The 13,792-nt window shown below is 39.6% G+C and overlaps 1 protein-coding gene across 5 annotated transcripts in view; it reads right to left on the bottom strand.

Annotated features, from left to right (window-relative positions):
* Nucleotides 1-13,792, bottom strand: part of PTPRM (protein tyrosine phosphatase receptor type M) — a 792,402-nt gene that overhangs the window by 59,128 nt on the left and 719,482 nt on the right. For all 5 annotated transcript variants that reach the window (XM_037806216.1, XM_037806217.1, XM_037806218.1 and 2 more), the window contains one exon: nt 5,068-5,165. In XM_037806216.1, the coding sequence (XP_037662144.1) occupies nt 5,068-5,165 (98 nt within the window). The remainder of the gene's footprint in view (nt 1-5,067; nt 5,166-13,792) is intronic.

Here is a 13,792-nt window from a genome sequence, read left to right as displayed (position 1 = left end):
ATTCATGAAGGATGCTCCATGTGCGGTAAACACGAAAAGCGCATAGCTGTTGCCCTTAAAATCCACGTTGTTTTGACCTCTTGGGTGGTTTGCTGTGGTCATTTTGTGTGTGTGTGTGTGTGTGTGTGTGTGTTTTAAAATTCAGTTTTATTGAGACATGTTCACATACTATACAGTCATCTGCAGTGTACAATCAGCTGTTCACAGTACCATCATATAGTTGTGCATTCATCACCCCAATCTATTTTTTGAACATTTTCCCCACACCAGAAAGAGTAAAAATAAGAATAAAAATTAGAAGTGAAAAAGAACACCCAAGTCATCCCCCCCATCCCACCCTATTTTTCACTTAGTTTTTGTCCCCATTTTTCTACTCATCCATCCATACACTGGATAAAGGGAGTGTGATCCACAAGGTTTTCATAATCACACTGTCACCCCTTGTAATCTACATTGTTATACAATAGTCTTCAAGAGTCAAGGCTACCGGGTTGCAATTTGATAGCTTCAGGTATTTACTTATAGCTACTCCAACGCATTAAAACCTATATAGTGTGTAAGAATGTCCACCACAGTGACCTCTCAGCTCCATTTGGAATCTCTCAGTCACTGAAATTTTATTTTGTTTCATTTTGCATCCCTGCCGTGGTCGTTTTTAAACATGGAAAGTGGGGGAGTCATCTCTAAGCAAATGTGCGCATTTAACAATGGGAACAGCCCAGAATAAGGTTAGTGCCTTTCCAAGAGGGAACAGGATCTCTTGTCAAAATCCCCAAATTGTGCCAGACATTTCAATGATAGAAATCTCTACAGTCATTACCAGTTAACGGCAGGTTGTTCCAAGGAAGGGGCTGATGGTGATGAGGTGAGACCTCCTTGGTGCTTTACCATGTCTCGACAAGGCTGGTGAGTTACTTTAAGCCTATGGACTTATATTTATGGGTAAACCTGAAACCTAGTTACCTTCTCCTCCCCACTTCAGCTGCAAAGTTCGCTGGCATTTCCAAGGTTATTAGTCATAAGGAATAGCTGACACCATAAAAACGGACAGTTTTCACCCTTAATGGGACAAGCCCAAATGTCTGGTGGAAGGAACAGTGACCACAGCCACATATCCATTTTAGTTTTTCCAAGACAGGGAACTCATCATGAAATTTGGCTCCCTGCAAAATGTGTGATGTGCAAGAGACAGTAGGCTTTAAGGAATGAATTTTTTTTTTTTACTTTAGTAATTTTACACACTATCTTCCTTTGACATTTTATCCAAAGAATTGCTGTCCTCAGTTTTCCTTAAAGTAAAACGGTTTATCATGTGAAAACAGCTTAGGTTCTTAAGCCATTGAGTCCATATGTAGTGCACTTGGGAATTTCCATAAGAAAAAAAAAAAATAATAATCTCCCTTTCAAAATAATTTGCGTTGGGATTCTCTGAAGAGAGCTCCAATGCAAATATTTAAATTTTGAAATGATGAGTAACTTTTTGCAGATCTAGTTATTGTGACAGCCAGTCTCTCTCTCTCTATACTTTCTCGCCATCATATGTCAGCAGTGAACAAACTTTTGTAAAATACATGAAGGATTCAGAATTGAGCATATGTTTCAGGGGAAGAAGCAAAAGTAAATGAAAACAGATATAATGTTGAGCTTAGCAATTTCATAGTTGACCTAGCAGGTGCTAATCGCTTTCTGACACAAAGTTGAAGGCTTTCTCATTCATTCGGTTTATTCAGCATTAACTGAGTGCAGGACACTGTGCTGGGAGGATGAGGGAATAAGACAGTAAGACAGTCCCTTCCTTAAAGGAGCAAGCTGTCTGGCAGAGCTGACAATTGTTCTGAATAGTTATTACTGCTTTAATAGCAGAAGATTGTAGATTTGGGAGGGGGGGGCAAATGTGTACCACCATAGGTCTTAGATTTGCTGGTGGAAATGTAAGGGTTACACTAACACCTATAGTTATTGAGTCCTCAGGATGACATGGGGACTTCTCTGCCTGCCAGTAGATCATTTAATTTCTACAAGAACCCTATGAAGCAGTTGCTATTATTTCCTCAGATCACCAGGGACAGATCTGGGCAAGAGAGGCTCAGAACCTTCGGCTGGAACTGCATCAGTTCTAAGTCAGGTCAACTTTCTAAAAATATAATGTTTTCTTAAATTTGAGAAGGTGTAGGTTTACAGAAAAATCATGCAGAAAAAATAGAGTTCCCATATATGCACTCTGTTATTAACACTTTGCATTAGTGTGGTACCTTTGTTACAATTGATGAAAAAACATTATTATAATTGTACTATTAACAATAGTCCATAGAACCTTAAGGTTTCCTGTTTGTGTTGTGCATTCTTTTGTTGTTCATTTTTTCAAAAGTTTCATTCTAGTAACATATTCCCAACCTAAAATTTCCCCTATTAACTACATATAAATATATATTTCATTGCTGTTAATTACGTTCACAATGGTGTGTTACCATCCCCACCATCGATTACCCAAACTTTTCCATCACAAGCAGATCATCTTGCTCCCACACTGTCTCTTAGTAGTGAGGGAATTGGAAGGAATGAATGGCTTTATACTTTTTTATACGGGAAGGACTGCTTTTTGTAAGATTTTCTACTTGACGTAACGGTCTCTTAGTATCACTTTCCTTTGCCTTGTCAATTACCTTATATCTTTTTATTGTGCAGAAAAATTTGCAACTTAATATGGTCAATTTTGCCGATTCTTTTCCTAATGCATTTGGTGTCCTTGAAACAGTCGTAAAAAATCAAAGTTCATAAGTAATTTCTCTATATTTTCTTCTAGAAGTCTTAAAGTTTTATTTCTTTCCCTGGAATTCATTTTTGAATGTTTTATGAAGGAAGACTTATTATTTTTTTGGTTCACATGGTTAAACAAATGTCCCTGCTCAACTGAAAGAAGAATTCATGCTTTCCTATTCATTGTATATTTTTCCATGTATGCCTGAAGTCAACATCTGGGTTATTTTGATCCATTGGTCTATTTCATCTCTTTCTACTGGTTTATTGGACCTATCATTTTCCCCTTTATACTGTTCTTGTCTGGTTTTGATGTCAAGGTTATACTATCCTCTTAGAATAAAATGGGGAAATGGTCTTTTTTCTACTCTCTTAGAATAGTTTTTATAAGATTTGAATTTATCCATTCCTTGAATATTTAGTAGAACTTACCCGTAAAACCATCTAGGCCTGGTGCTTTTCCATGGGTCAATTTTTAACCATAATTCAATTTTTATATACTTATTGTCTTCACAGACTTTGTTTCTTTTTGCATCAATTTTGGAAAATTATATACTTCTAGAATATCACTAATTACTCTAAATTTTCAAATTTATTATTGGTTACTCATATTATTCTATTATGGTAAAAAATCTCCATCCTATTCCCAATATTGGTTATTTATAGTGTTTCTTCCTTTTATTTCTGGTCTTTTGCCAGGGGTCTGACTATTTAGTAGTATTTTTACAAAACCAGCTTTTGATTTATTGAACTTTATTCTTGTTTCTTTGCTTTCTTTTTAATACATTTCTGTTCTTTTATTATTTTTACTTTGCTCTGTTCTTTACCTTCTTGAATGAGATGTAGATGCTTTGTTAGTCTTCCCTCTTTTCTAATAAAAAACATTTAAGAACATATATTTCCTTTTGAGTTAACTACTTCCATTGCATCCCAAAAGTTTAATATGGGATATTTTGTGATTTATAGCTCTATATATTTTCTGATTTACAGTAAGGTGTTTTCCTTTGATCCAAGAGTTAGTGAAAGTACTTTTTCACCCAGATCTTAAGTGGAGACAGATGAACTTTCTTGTCACTCCCCATGCAGGGGCTGACCCTCTCTTCCTCCCCCAGCCCCCAGTTTGGCCTTTCACCAAGTGCCTACTCTTTGTGAAGTTTGGTTTTCTGTGGCTGTCTCAGTCACATTGTAGGCATCACCCAGGCCCAAGACCTCATCTCCTGCCCCTGGTGGGCTTTGCAAGCCACAGTCCCCAGATTGACACATACCACCCCTGCCTTACCTAACGAACTCAGCTGCAGTGTCCTCTGTTCCTGTGTCTCTGGTTCTCACTTTGTTTCTGGCTTCTAGTAGTTTTCCTTATTTTCTTGAGAGCAAGCTAGCCATTATTATTATATATGTTTATATTTCCAGATATTGAAATGGGTATTTGGATTCTATCTGGAATTTCCAGATGTTGGTAGGGGAAGGGTTTTCACGTTAGTCTGCCATTGTTGCCAGAGTTGGAAGTAGTGGCCCCTTTTAATGTCTCTCTGCTTCCTTAAAGTGTCTCCTGAGACCTTCCTAGAACATGAAGAGACAATCCCTTATGGTTTTGACCCCAGTATTTCAATTCTAAGCTAACCGTTCGGCTGCCTTTGCTGAGCATAAATCTCCCAAGTTCAACTTCTTCACTAAGAAGAAGTGGATTCTGCTTTTGAGTTGAACATAAGCATGAATCAGACTCACCATAAAACAAAGCAATTGTACCCTGTGCATTTTCTCATTTTAAAATTTCATTTTGGAAATAATCCTATAGTATATCAATACTGATATCATTACTAAAACACTTATAACAGTTACAATGAACAAAGCAATACATACAACCTTGGGGGAAACTGAGGCACATGGTAGAAACTGAGGAAGAGAAGATGCTGGAATTCTAATCAAATGATTGAATCCAGTGCTGCACACTGCTTTTTGAATTCATTTTCCCGAGTTGGGGAAAGTAGGCATATCTAATGTAGCACCACTGAGTTCTGACATCCAACAACAAGCATCATGCTTTCAGGTGTTTTCGTGTGCTTGATACAGCCAGTAACAACTGCTTTTAAATCTGGAGTGCCTTTCCTGTCTGTTGCTATTGCCACAAATGAAAGCAATTCAGGCTTTGTTTTCTGATAATTTGTAAGCCAGGGCCGCAATTGGAGGAGCTGTAGTAGTTAATGATTTATGGAGTACGCATAATACTTCAAAAACTTGGCTCATACCTTACTTTATATTACAAAAGAAGCAATGAACAAAATGGTCATTTACAGTAGAAATCCAACTTACCCTTCCAACCTCCACAAGGTTGGTCACCATAATTATGCTTGCAGTGTTTTCATGCCACACCATCCTCCAGAAATCATATATGGTCTCTTGCATTGGTCCTGCAGCAAAAGGGAACAGAGACTTTTTTTTTTTTTCTTTGTAAGTGTTCAACTGGAAAATTTCTGGGGCTTGCAAATAAATCTCTTAATACCTACATGCAGGCCCCACACTTTATTAAATGGACATGGCTCTAGGGTTTTGGTGCAAAAAGGTACTCTTTCTAAAACAGCACCTATGGAAAGATTAAATTTTTCGTTCATGGTTGAATTTTCTCAGGTCATCAAACCTATCTGCATTTAGGTGCTTTTTACTCTTCTTAAACTACTACCGTGAAAGAAAGTTACTTCTCCATTATTTACTTATTTATCTCTGTAATACTCAAGAGTGAAATGTTTAAAAATGGGTAACATTCCTCTTTCTACTAACAGTTGGCAGATATCCCAGGGAAATGGTATATAGAATGAAATGAACCTTTCTAGGAAAAATGGCCTTTTCTTGCTCCCACTATTTTTCTTATTCTGTGCTGGCTATCAAATTAATCCATGGTTTTTGCTTGACTTTCTAAAGTGAGAGAGAAGTTAAGAGTTTTAAGCAGTTGTGCTTCCTTTCACAGAATTCTAACATTCCCAACATAATAGGAGCCAGCTACTACTTTCTTAGTTCTTGGGATTCTCCGTTTAGAAAGCTATTTCTTATGCACTGAAAAAAAAAAGAGAGGAAATAGGTATTACAAAATGCCAGGGATGCAGTTACTCGGGTACAGAAACTTGGAACTTAATGGTGCTTTTTTTCCAGGTGGAAAAGAATCCCCAACTCTAATTTATGCCCACGCATATTTGAAGGTATAAAATGTAACAGGATAAATCTGTACAAGACAAGTAGAAATGCAAGTAAATGAGAGAAATATAACTTCAAAGACACATATAGTTATGTGATCTACACAGAAGTGAACAAATGCTCAGGACCTAATTGTACTGCAGTATGTTGACGCTACAGATTACTGTATGTGGAGCACAAATGCTTGAATTTGACATTTGCCGCTGCATTTTCACTGTATGTATGATTTTGGTCAAGTTACTTTGCCACTGGGAATGACAGTATAACTTTATCTTTCTTCATCTATGTATCGATTACAGCAGCATCCCTCAGGGTTATTTTGAATATTCATGGAGCTTTTGCACACTCAGGCATTTTATAAATAGTAAAGTATTAGAATGAAAAGCAGGGTGCATTTAAAGATCCTTACTAATACTTTACCTCTTTGCTGACACTTGGACTCAGCTATACAAACACAACTGAGAAACACCTTCATTCACCTCCCATTCCTCTGGATCAATTATCAATTGTTTCTTCTGTAATTTTTTCTCTCTTTTCTCACTGTCAAAGCCTTCTTTCTTTCTCGCCATAACACAATCCTATCATTCTTCCCTTGCTGCTTCTTACACTCTTACCCTCCCAGTAAAAACTGACTTAATTTCCTGGTGTCCCTGTGTCAAATCCCTTTATGGGACACCTATGTCACCTCTCACAAAACCACACTGGCCATTTCAGCCCATGTACTTTGGCATGTGCACATTGTTCCCCTGACATATAGGCTGAAGGTTTAAGTGACATTTAATCTAAGATTACAGAAGGAGCCAGTAAACATCAGATTCCACCAATCACTACATGTCCAGGGTATATTCACTGTGTACTTCATAACTTGTTAACTATTCAGAAGAATAAAAATAAACCTGGGTCCATCTTTGTGCAAACAGATGGTCTTCTCACAGTCACAAAGGTGTGGCCTAGATGTTTTCTGTTCATTTCACTAGATACACAGACTTGTGCCACCACCTTTGAAGGCTTCCAGAAATAGTTCTGATGAAAATGGCTCTAGTGGGCAAACTGAATGTTCAGCACCATGGACAACGTTTTCCTGGGGCTGGAAATGCCATCTCTCCTCTCAGTGCCCAATACGAGTCTCCCAGAGATGATCTCTGTTCCTTGCTCCCAAACTATTCCTTACTTATCTTTTTTTAGTATCCAACACCCTTGTGATTACTTATTTCAAGTTCTCCTTGGAGAGGGAACATGGCCATCCTGGTTTACCGCTCTTTCCTTAATGGCCAATGGAGTTACCTGGCATCTAACGGAAACTCAATGAGTAAATGAATGAATCAACAAGCCTGGATGTGTGTGTGTACATATTCTTTATTTTTAAAATGTTATTATATGCAATATATAATATATTAAGTGATATTAATATGTAATGTTATTTTTATGACTCTTTCTTAACTTACATTTTGAAGATTATCTGTAGAAGCTTGAAAACATATAGCCCTTACTCTTCTCTAGTTCACCAAAAGGGAGGCATGCTTTGCAAGGGTTTTTCTCAGAAATGAGTTCCATTATCACTCAGTCCCTTGCATGCTGCTCTCAACCACGAAGCTGAGCACTCCTTTGTGTTTCCCCACCCATGACTTGGCCTCAAAACTTAATTCAGTCTATCACTCTAGGAAACCAAAGAGTAATCCTAGCTTCCCAGTAACCATTCTCTATCAAAGCTGTGGTTCTCACCTTTGGCTACATATTAAAATGACTATGGAACTTTTGAAAAATTTTGATGTCGCAACACAAGAGACTCTAATTTAATTGGCCTGGGCAGGGGTTGGGTCTGGGTTGTGTTTTAAACGTCCTCTGGTGGAGATCTAAGATCAAGGGCATCAGGCTCCTGCCTTCTGACCTAACCACCAGTTGATTCCATATGGAGGTGTGATTGTGAAGCCCAAAGAGTTATTTGTTTTGAAACTACTGATTAGTCAAACGCTGTATGCAACCTCTTTGATTCAAGGGAACTCATTTGTTTGATTTAGAAGGAATTTCACTTACAAAACATCTTCTGGAATCATGGCTGAGCATCAGTTAAAATGGCAAGTTTGCATAACTAAATCTGGGTTATCTTGAAAATAAAGGGTGTTTATGGCATTACAGGCTCACTTGGGTGGATAACATACACTTTAGTCTTTGTGGTTTTCTTGCCCTCCGCCCAGACTAAAAAGAAAAGATTGGGATGGAAAAATTAACAAGGGTGAGGTCTCTTCAATGCTAACATTAGGTACAACCATCCAGAAAAACTTAATAAAAAGTTTGGTGTTACAATTTGAAAATGACATTGAAGTTGTCCTAAGTGGATCCCAAAAAGAAAAAAACAAGTACAAGCAAAGGGTGCCCATCTCCTCCGGGTGCAGTTGGACTTCCTCCTTGTCCTTGCTGTCCTTCCCTGTGTGCCACCACGGAAGTCATCCACACCAGCTGGCCATCTCCTGGTCTATCATGGTGGCTTGACAGTAAAATCGCTCAGGGGTAGGTTTACAGGAGATTTCTGGCCAATGTTTCAAGATATTTTCTTGAATGTTCATTCAGATCCTGTATTCACTTTATTTTGTAGGGGAGAAATGGAAGAAGGAAGCCACCCTAATTTTAATGCTTTTCATGTAAAATTGGTCAATTCTTTCTTTTCTCTTTGACGTAGTTCAAATTATTTCCTGAGATCTGAATAAATTATTATTTGGAGACACTGTCCCCTGACAAAATCCAAAAGCATACAGGAGGCCGGGGGAGGGGTAGGCTTTACTGTCCCGGAGATGACTCTGTTGAGTGTCAGTAGCTCATGATGAGGTCTGAGTGGTGGGAACCATAGTGAGCCGTGGGACCACAGGGGCTGGCACGGTACCCACGATGGTCCTCTCAGCGCCCATGCCCCGTGGGACTAAAACACTGGGAGGAAAACCATAGAACAGTCTGTAGTCCTCTGTCTTCTGCCTCTGACTCCTGAACACTGCATGGCAAACACTCTCCCCATGAGGAAAATAATCTATAGAGAGGTCATTGGGATTCTCTAAGAGTAGACAAGCAGCCAAACTCCCAAGACAAAGGAATTCAAAACATCAGACAAAGGACTCCGAAAAACCTCCACTGCACCAGGTCTGAACAGCTGTGTTTGCAGCTCCAGCATTGGAGTTCTGCAGTTTCTGGCTGGGTAGGAGCTGCTATAATTGCTGTGGCACTGCATTTGCAGATGTTTGCTCAATAGGCAAGAAGGATGTTTGCAGCAGGTGTCCCCCCGTGGGACTAACATCCTTGAAAGGTAGGGTCTAGGAATTTCAGTAATATCAGCCCACTAATCCATTCCATCTCCCTCTCAACACTTCGCACATACAGACTTCTGCTGTGAAGGAAATGTGCAGAGGGGCCATTCTTACCACCACCAAGTCCCAGAGGGGAAAAAAAGGCAGAAAGAACTAGAGGAATCTAAAAAAAATTAAAAGCATGAAAAAGCATACATGAAAGGCGTTCAAGGATGAGCTCCATTGTGTGAGATGACGTCTCTAGCTCACAGGAAGTGAGAGAGATTAAAAATCATAATTTACAGCCTTGATGATGGCTCGTGCCCATTGTTTTCACATTCTAATTTCTCTGCAGTAGGTTTTCCGTGTTAACCAGGGCTGTGAGAAGTCAAGGTCCTTTCAGCTCACAGTGGCATATTGGAGTTTTTTGAAGTGAAAAAAAAACAGTACAAGTACAAACTTGGATGTTTCATCATAAATAGAGCAATACCTAACATCTTCTAGCATAATTTCCGAGGTCCTGTTCTAAGGTATTTTACATGTATTATCTCACTAAATTTGAAACCACAACAATCCTGTGAAATAGGTTCTCTTGTTCTCCTCCATGTTCTGAAAGGAGCCTGGGGCATAGAAAGGTCACCTAAGTTGCCCAAGGACATGCAGCCTGTGAGTTGTGGAGCCAACTTTGAACTAGGGAGTCTGCTCTGTTACATTACACCGCTTCCATCTGCACGTCAAACACAACTCAACAGGTATATACGATATAAGCATCCCCATCCTGGCAAGAATGAAATTGAAGCCAATCCATGTCAACCACATGAACACTGCCCCTTTGAAAGAGTTTGTACATCAGGTCATGTCTCACTTTAAAACCATCCGTGGCCTCCGACTGCTTCCAGGCTAAAATCCAGCCTCATGGGCACCGCCGGCTCTCCAGTCACCTCTTCCACACCCACATCTCCATCCTGGGATGTAGTCCCTCAGGAGAACTTCTACAACACCTGAATTCTGTTTGGCTTCTCTCCATTGCCGTTCCCCATCCTAGTCCGAGCCATTGATCCCTCTCACTGCAGTTCCCAAAGTAGGTTAAAAACCTCCCTGGGTCCACACAGGATTCTCCCTCCAATGGGTCCTCTACACCCCAGCCGGAGCTCATCCCTGAAAAATGTAAATCTGATCATGTCATCTTGTGGCCTAAATATCTTCCAAGGGTTTTCAATTGCCTTTAGAGTGAAACCAAAATATGGCCCAGCCCAGCCCCATGTGTGCCTTCACCACACCTTGAGGCAGGTGCCACCCGTTCCTGGCCACCTCACCTGAGTCCTTCTTATGGACCCCCTACACAGAGCCTGCCTCTGGCCTGACTGCTCTCTGTTGACACCCTCCCCCTTTTGCATAATTAAAGTCCAAACATCTTGTTGTTCTCCGTTTAACAGCTGAAAAGCCACTTCCCGGGGCAAGTTTTCCAAGCCCCAAGTCGTGGCACCCTGTTTCTTCGTGATGTTTAGTTTCATTATGGCCCAGTGTTTTCATCTTCCCTGATTATCTGAAACCATGGGTCAGTACCGTTTGTTCCTACTGTTTCTCTGTGCGCTATAGGCTCATACCTAGCTTGCAACACTGGCCCAGTAGATCTATTTTGGCAAGGAACATAGAGAAGTTAATTATCAGGAAGAAAGTACTTTCAAAACTACCCATGTACCCTTTGGAAAGTCTTCACAAGTCTCCAGGGATGAGCTATCTCAATCTGAAGTTTAAGTGTCTTAAGGCATCATCTTACTGCACTTTGTGATAGAGCCTGGGTTGTTCTGGCCTCAAGCCCTACCTTACAGGATTACAAACTTCTTGAAAGGAGGAATTACGTTTACGTTATTCATCTTCGTGTTCCTCACCATGCCTTGAAGAATTCCTGGCATGGAGTAGATTAAGTGCTGAACCGTAGCACACAAGGGGTTGCAAACTTGAATCCCCACAGGGCCAGGCAGTGCTGTAAAGGAGTGTTGCAAGCTAAATATAAGCCCAAGAGAAGGTCACTTCGCCTCCTTAGCCTATTTCTCATTTTAAGATGGAGATATGCTTCCTGCCCGTGCCACAATGCACATCAAGCCCTTCTCACGGCACCCTGTCTGCAGGTCCATCCATCTCCAGGCTGGAATGAGGGTGGAAAAGTGAGGGAGGCCAAGAAGGTTGCTGATAGGGACAGTGGGCAACCAAATGACTTTTTTAAGGCCGCACATAAGGCTAGGCATTGGCAAAGCAGGGATCCCAACCAGCTCAACTCTGTTCTGCTCATCTTATTTCAGGATGAACTGAGCCACATCGTGAGTGACGGGGGAACCCTCCCTAAGCATCCCAGTCCTCTAGCTGCCTGAGCTGGGCTGGAGTGGTTCTGGCAACAGGATGGGTGTGGGTGGAGATGGTAAGTGGGATATTGGGGAATGTCGGAGGTACAGAGAGAATGGGAAAACGCTAAGGGCAAAGAAGCTGCAGAACAACCAGGAGTCTTTCCTTTTGTCACTGTCCCGGGTTAGGCTTTGTCAAGTTCTTCAATATCCAGTTCACTCCCACGAGAACTGAAGACCACCTGAGGTGGACTATGAATGCAGAAAAGGAGGGGCCTGGATTTATGAATTTATTTTAAAGCTCTTGCCATAGCAGTAAAAGGGGCCCTAAATTTTCGATCCATAGTTGTCATCGTTCCTGCTAGCGGCAAGCTGTATGGTATTATTAAGTCAGTTATTCAACATTCAGAGCATGAAGACGTCCCTTCAGTGGATTCTGAATCAGTTTTTATTATAAAACTTTATGTGATTTTTCAATATGATACTTCCATAACGCTTACATCTCTAATTTCACATTTAGTCGCTTTTCATTTTTGCAGTAGTGAAATGTAAAAGGTAAAATATGCCACAGTGCTTTCATGGCTGAGCCAGCCTTGTGTGTCAAAAAAGCAGTTACAGTGACACAGAAACCAGCCACCTTCTGCATGAATAATCCTTAAAAACATTTATTTGATAGATGCATGTGTTCTCCCCTGAGGCTACTTATGTTACAATCATGGAATTTTTATGAATAATTTTTGTTTTCCAGCTGCAAAAAAAGAAAACCAGAGTTGAGATGGCTGGGCAAATGTGATGTGATCTGCTCATTTTCCAGAACTGCTAAGCATATCCAAAAAAATTACCGTTTAGCACAAAACAATACGATTCACCTAACGAGTGAGGAGCGAACATGCTGAGAGTTGTTCTATGGTGGGGAAATCTTGGGAATATTTTAATTAACCTAAATTCAAAAGCATAACGAGCAGCACATTACAATAACATTTTCTGAGGGTAGCTCTCATACGAAGCACATGGTATATCCAGACTCCAGGGTTAGAAGTGTTTACCAGTCCACTGGGATTTTAATTGACACAGTAAAATAAAAGAAAATAGGCAATGGGGCTATACTATAATAGACCTTTTCAGAAGGAGTGTCAAAAGGCACGATTTAAATAATGAACTTAAATAGTGTTTTAGGTTAATAAATTTCCATAGTTCCCAATTTACACTGGAGTGGGTTTTCCTACGAGTGAGTTTTTTCCCTTCACCTGGCTCGCGTCTGCTGAGTAGGTACTTGCTGATTGCTCTATTTCTTCTAAATTGGCTGGCAGGTGTGTGCTCTTCTTCTACCTACAACTAGCTATGCATTTCCTGCTGTATCCATGAATAACATTTCTTCTGGAGCACACAATCCATATGTTAATGTTTACATTCCCCCAAATCCTTTCAGACTCAAATAAGAAAGTGTGGCACCATTAGCTGTGCAAATATTCATGACTTTCTCTAGATAATTAGTTTCATGAAATGTTGGTTTCTAGGTGCATTACTGAGAATATAAGAAATCCTGGACTAGACACCAAACCCAATTACATCAGGCTTAATTAAGAGAAAATTGGTATAAACCAAACACTACTGGACAGGCTGCATATAAACAGCAAAATCGCCCAGGAAACGATCGGTAACTGCAGTTTTAACTCTTGCAACCATTATCTCTTTTTATGGATAATAATCTGGCTTGCACTTTATTCACTTGTTCAGTTAAACATAGCTATAAGATATTTCAAAATACAAAAAAGATAGAGCATAATATAATAGATATTGCTTGGCTGGTCTTAATAAAGGTATATTAAAAAATATCTTTTCTCTCCTTAACAAACAAAAAGGAACTTAGTATATTTTTAATGCTAAATTTTACCTTCTCCTTTTCCCTATTATTATTGCCTAGCAGCTTAGTTCCAACATGAGTTTTCCCACCTCATTTACTCATTATTATAACTACTTTTAAAAAAATTTTTTAATAAATTTTTGTACACTTTCATGGTTTTTATTGTGGTTTTCCTTAATTTATCCTTATTGTGATAAAGTTCATGCATTTCCACACTACTTTTAACTGTCTTAAGTCACAATAAAAACAGATAAAGCAGTAATTTTTTAAAAAGTAAACTGAAAACAAAACAAATACTCAATACTTTCTTCCATGCCCCTACCCAAGACCTCTGAAAAGCAACATGAACAAAAATAGGGGCTTTGAAATCT

This window comes from Choloepus didactylus, chromosome 16 (genome assembly GCF_015220235.1).
Source record: "Choloepus didactylus isolate mChoDid1 chromosome 16, mChoDid1.pri, whole genome shotgun sequence".
In the NCBI taxonomy this organism is placed as follows: Eukaryota; Metazoa; Chordata; class Mammalia; order Pilosa; family Megalonychidae; genus Choloepus; species Choloepus didactylus.
The sequence above is the reverse complement of the archived record's forward strand: the minus strand, read 5'-3'. Positions and strand labels throughout refer to the sequence as shown.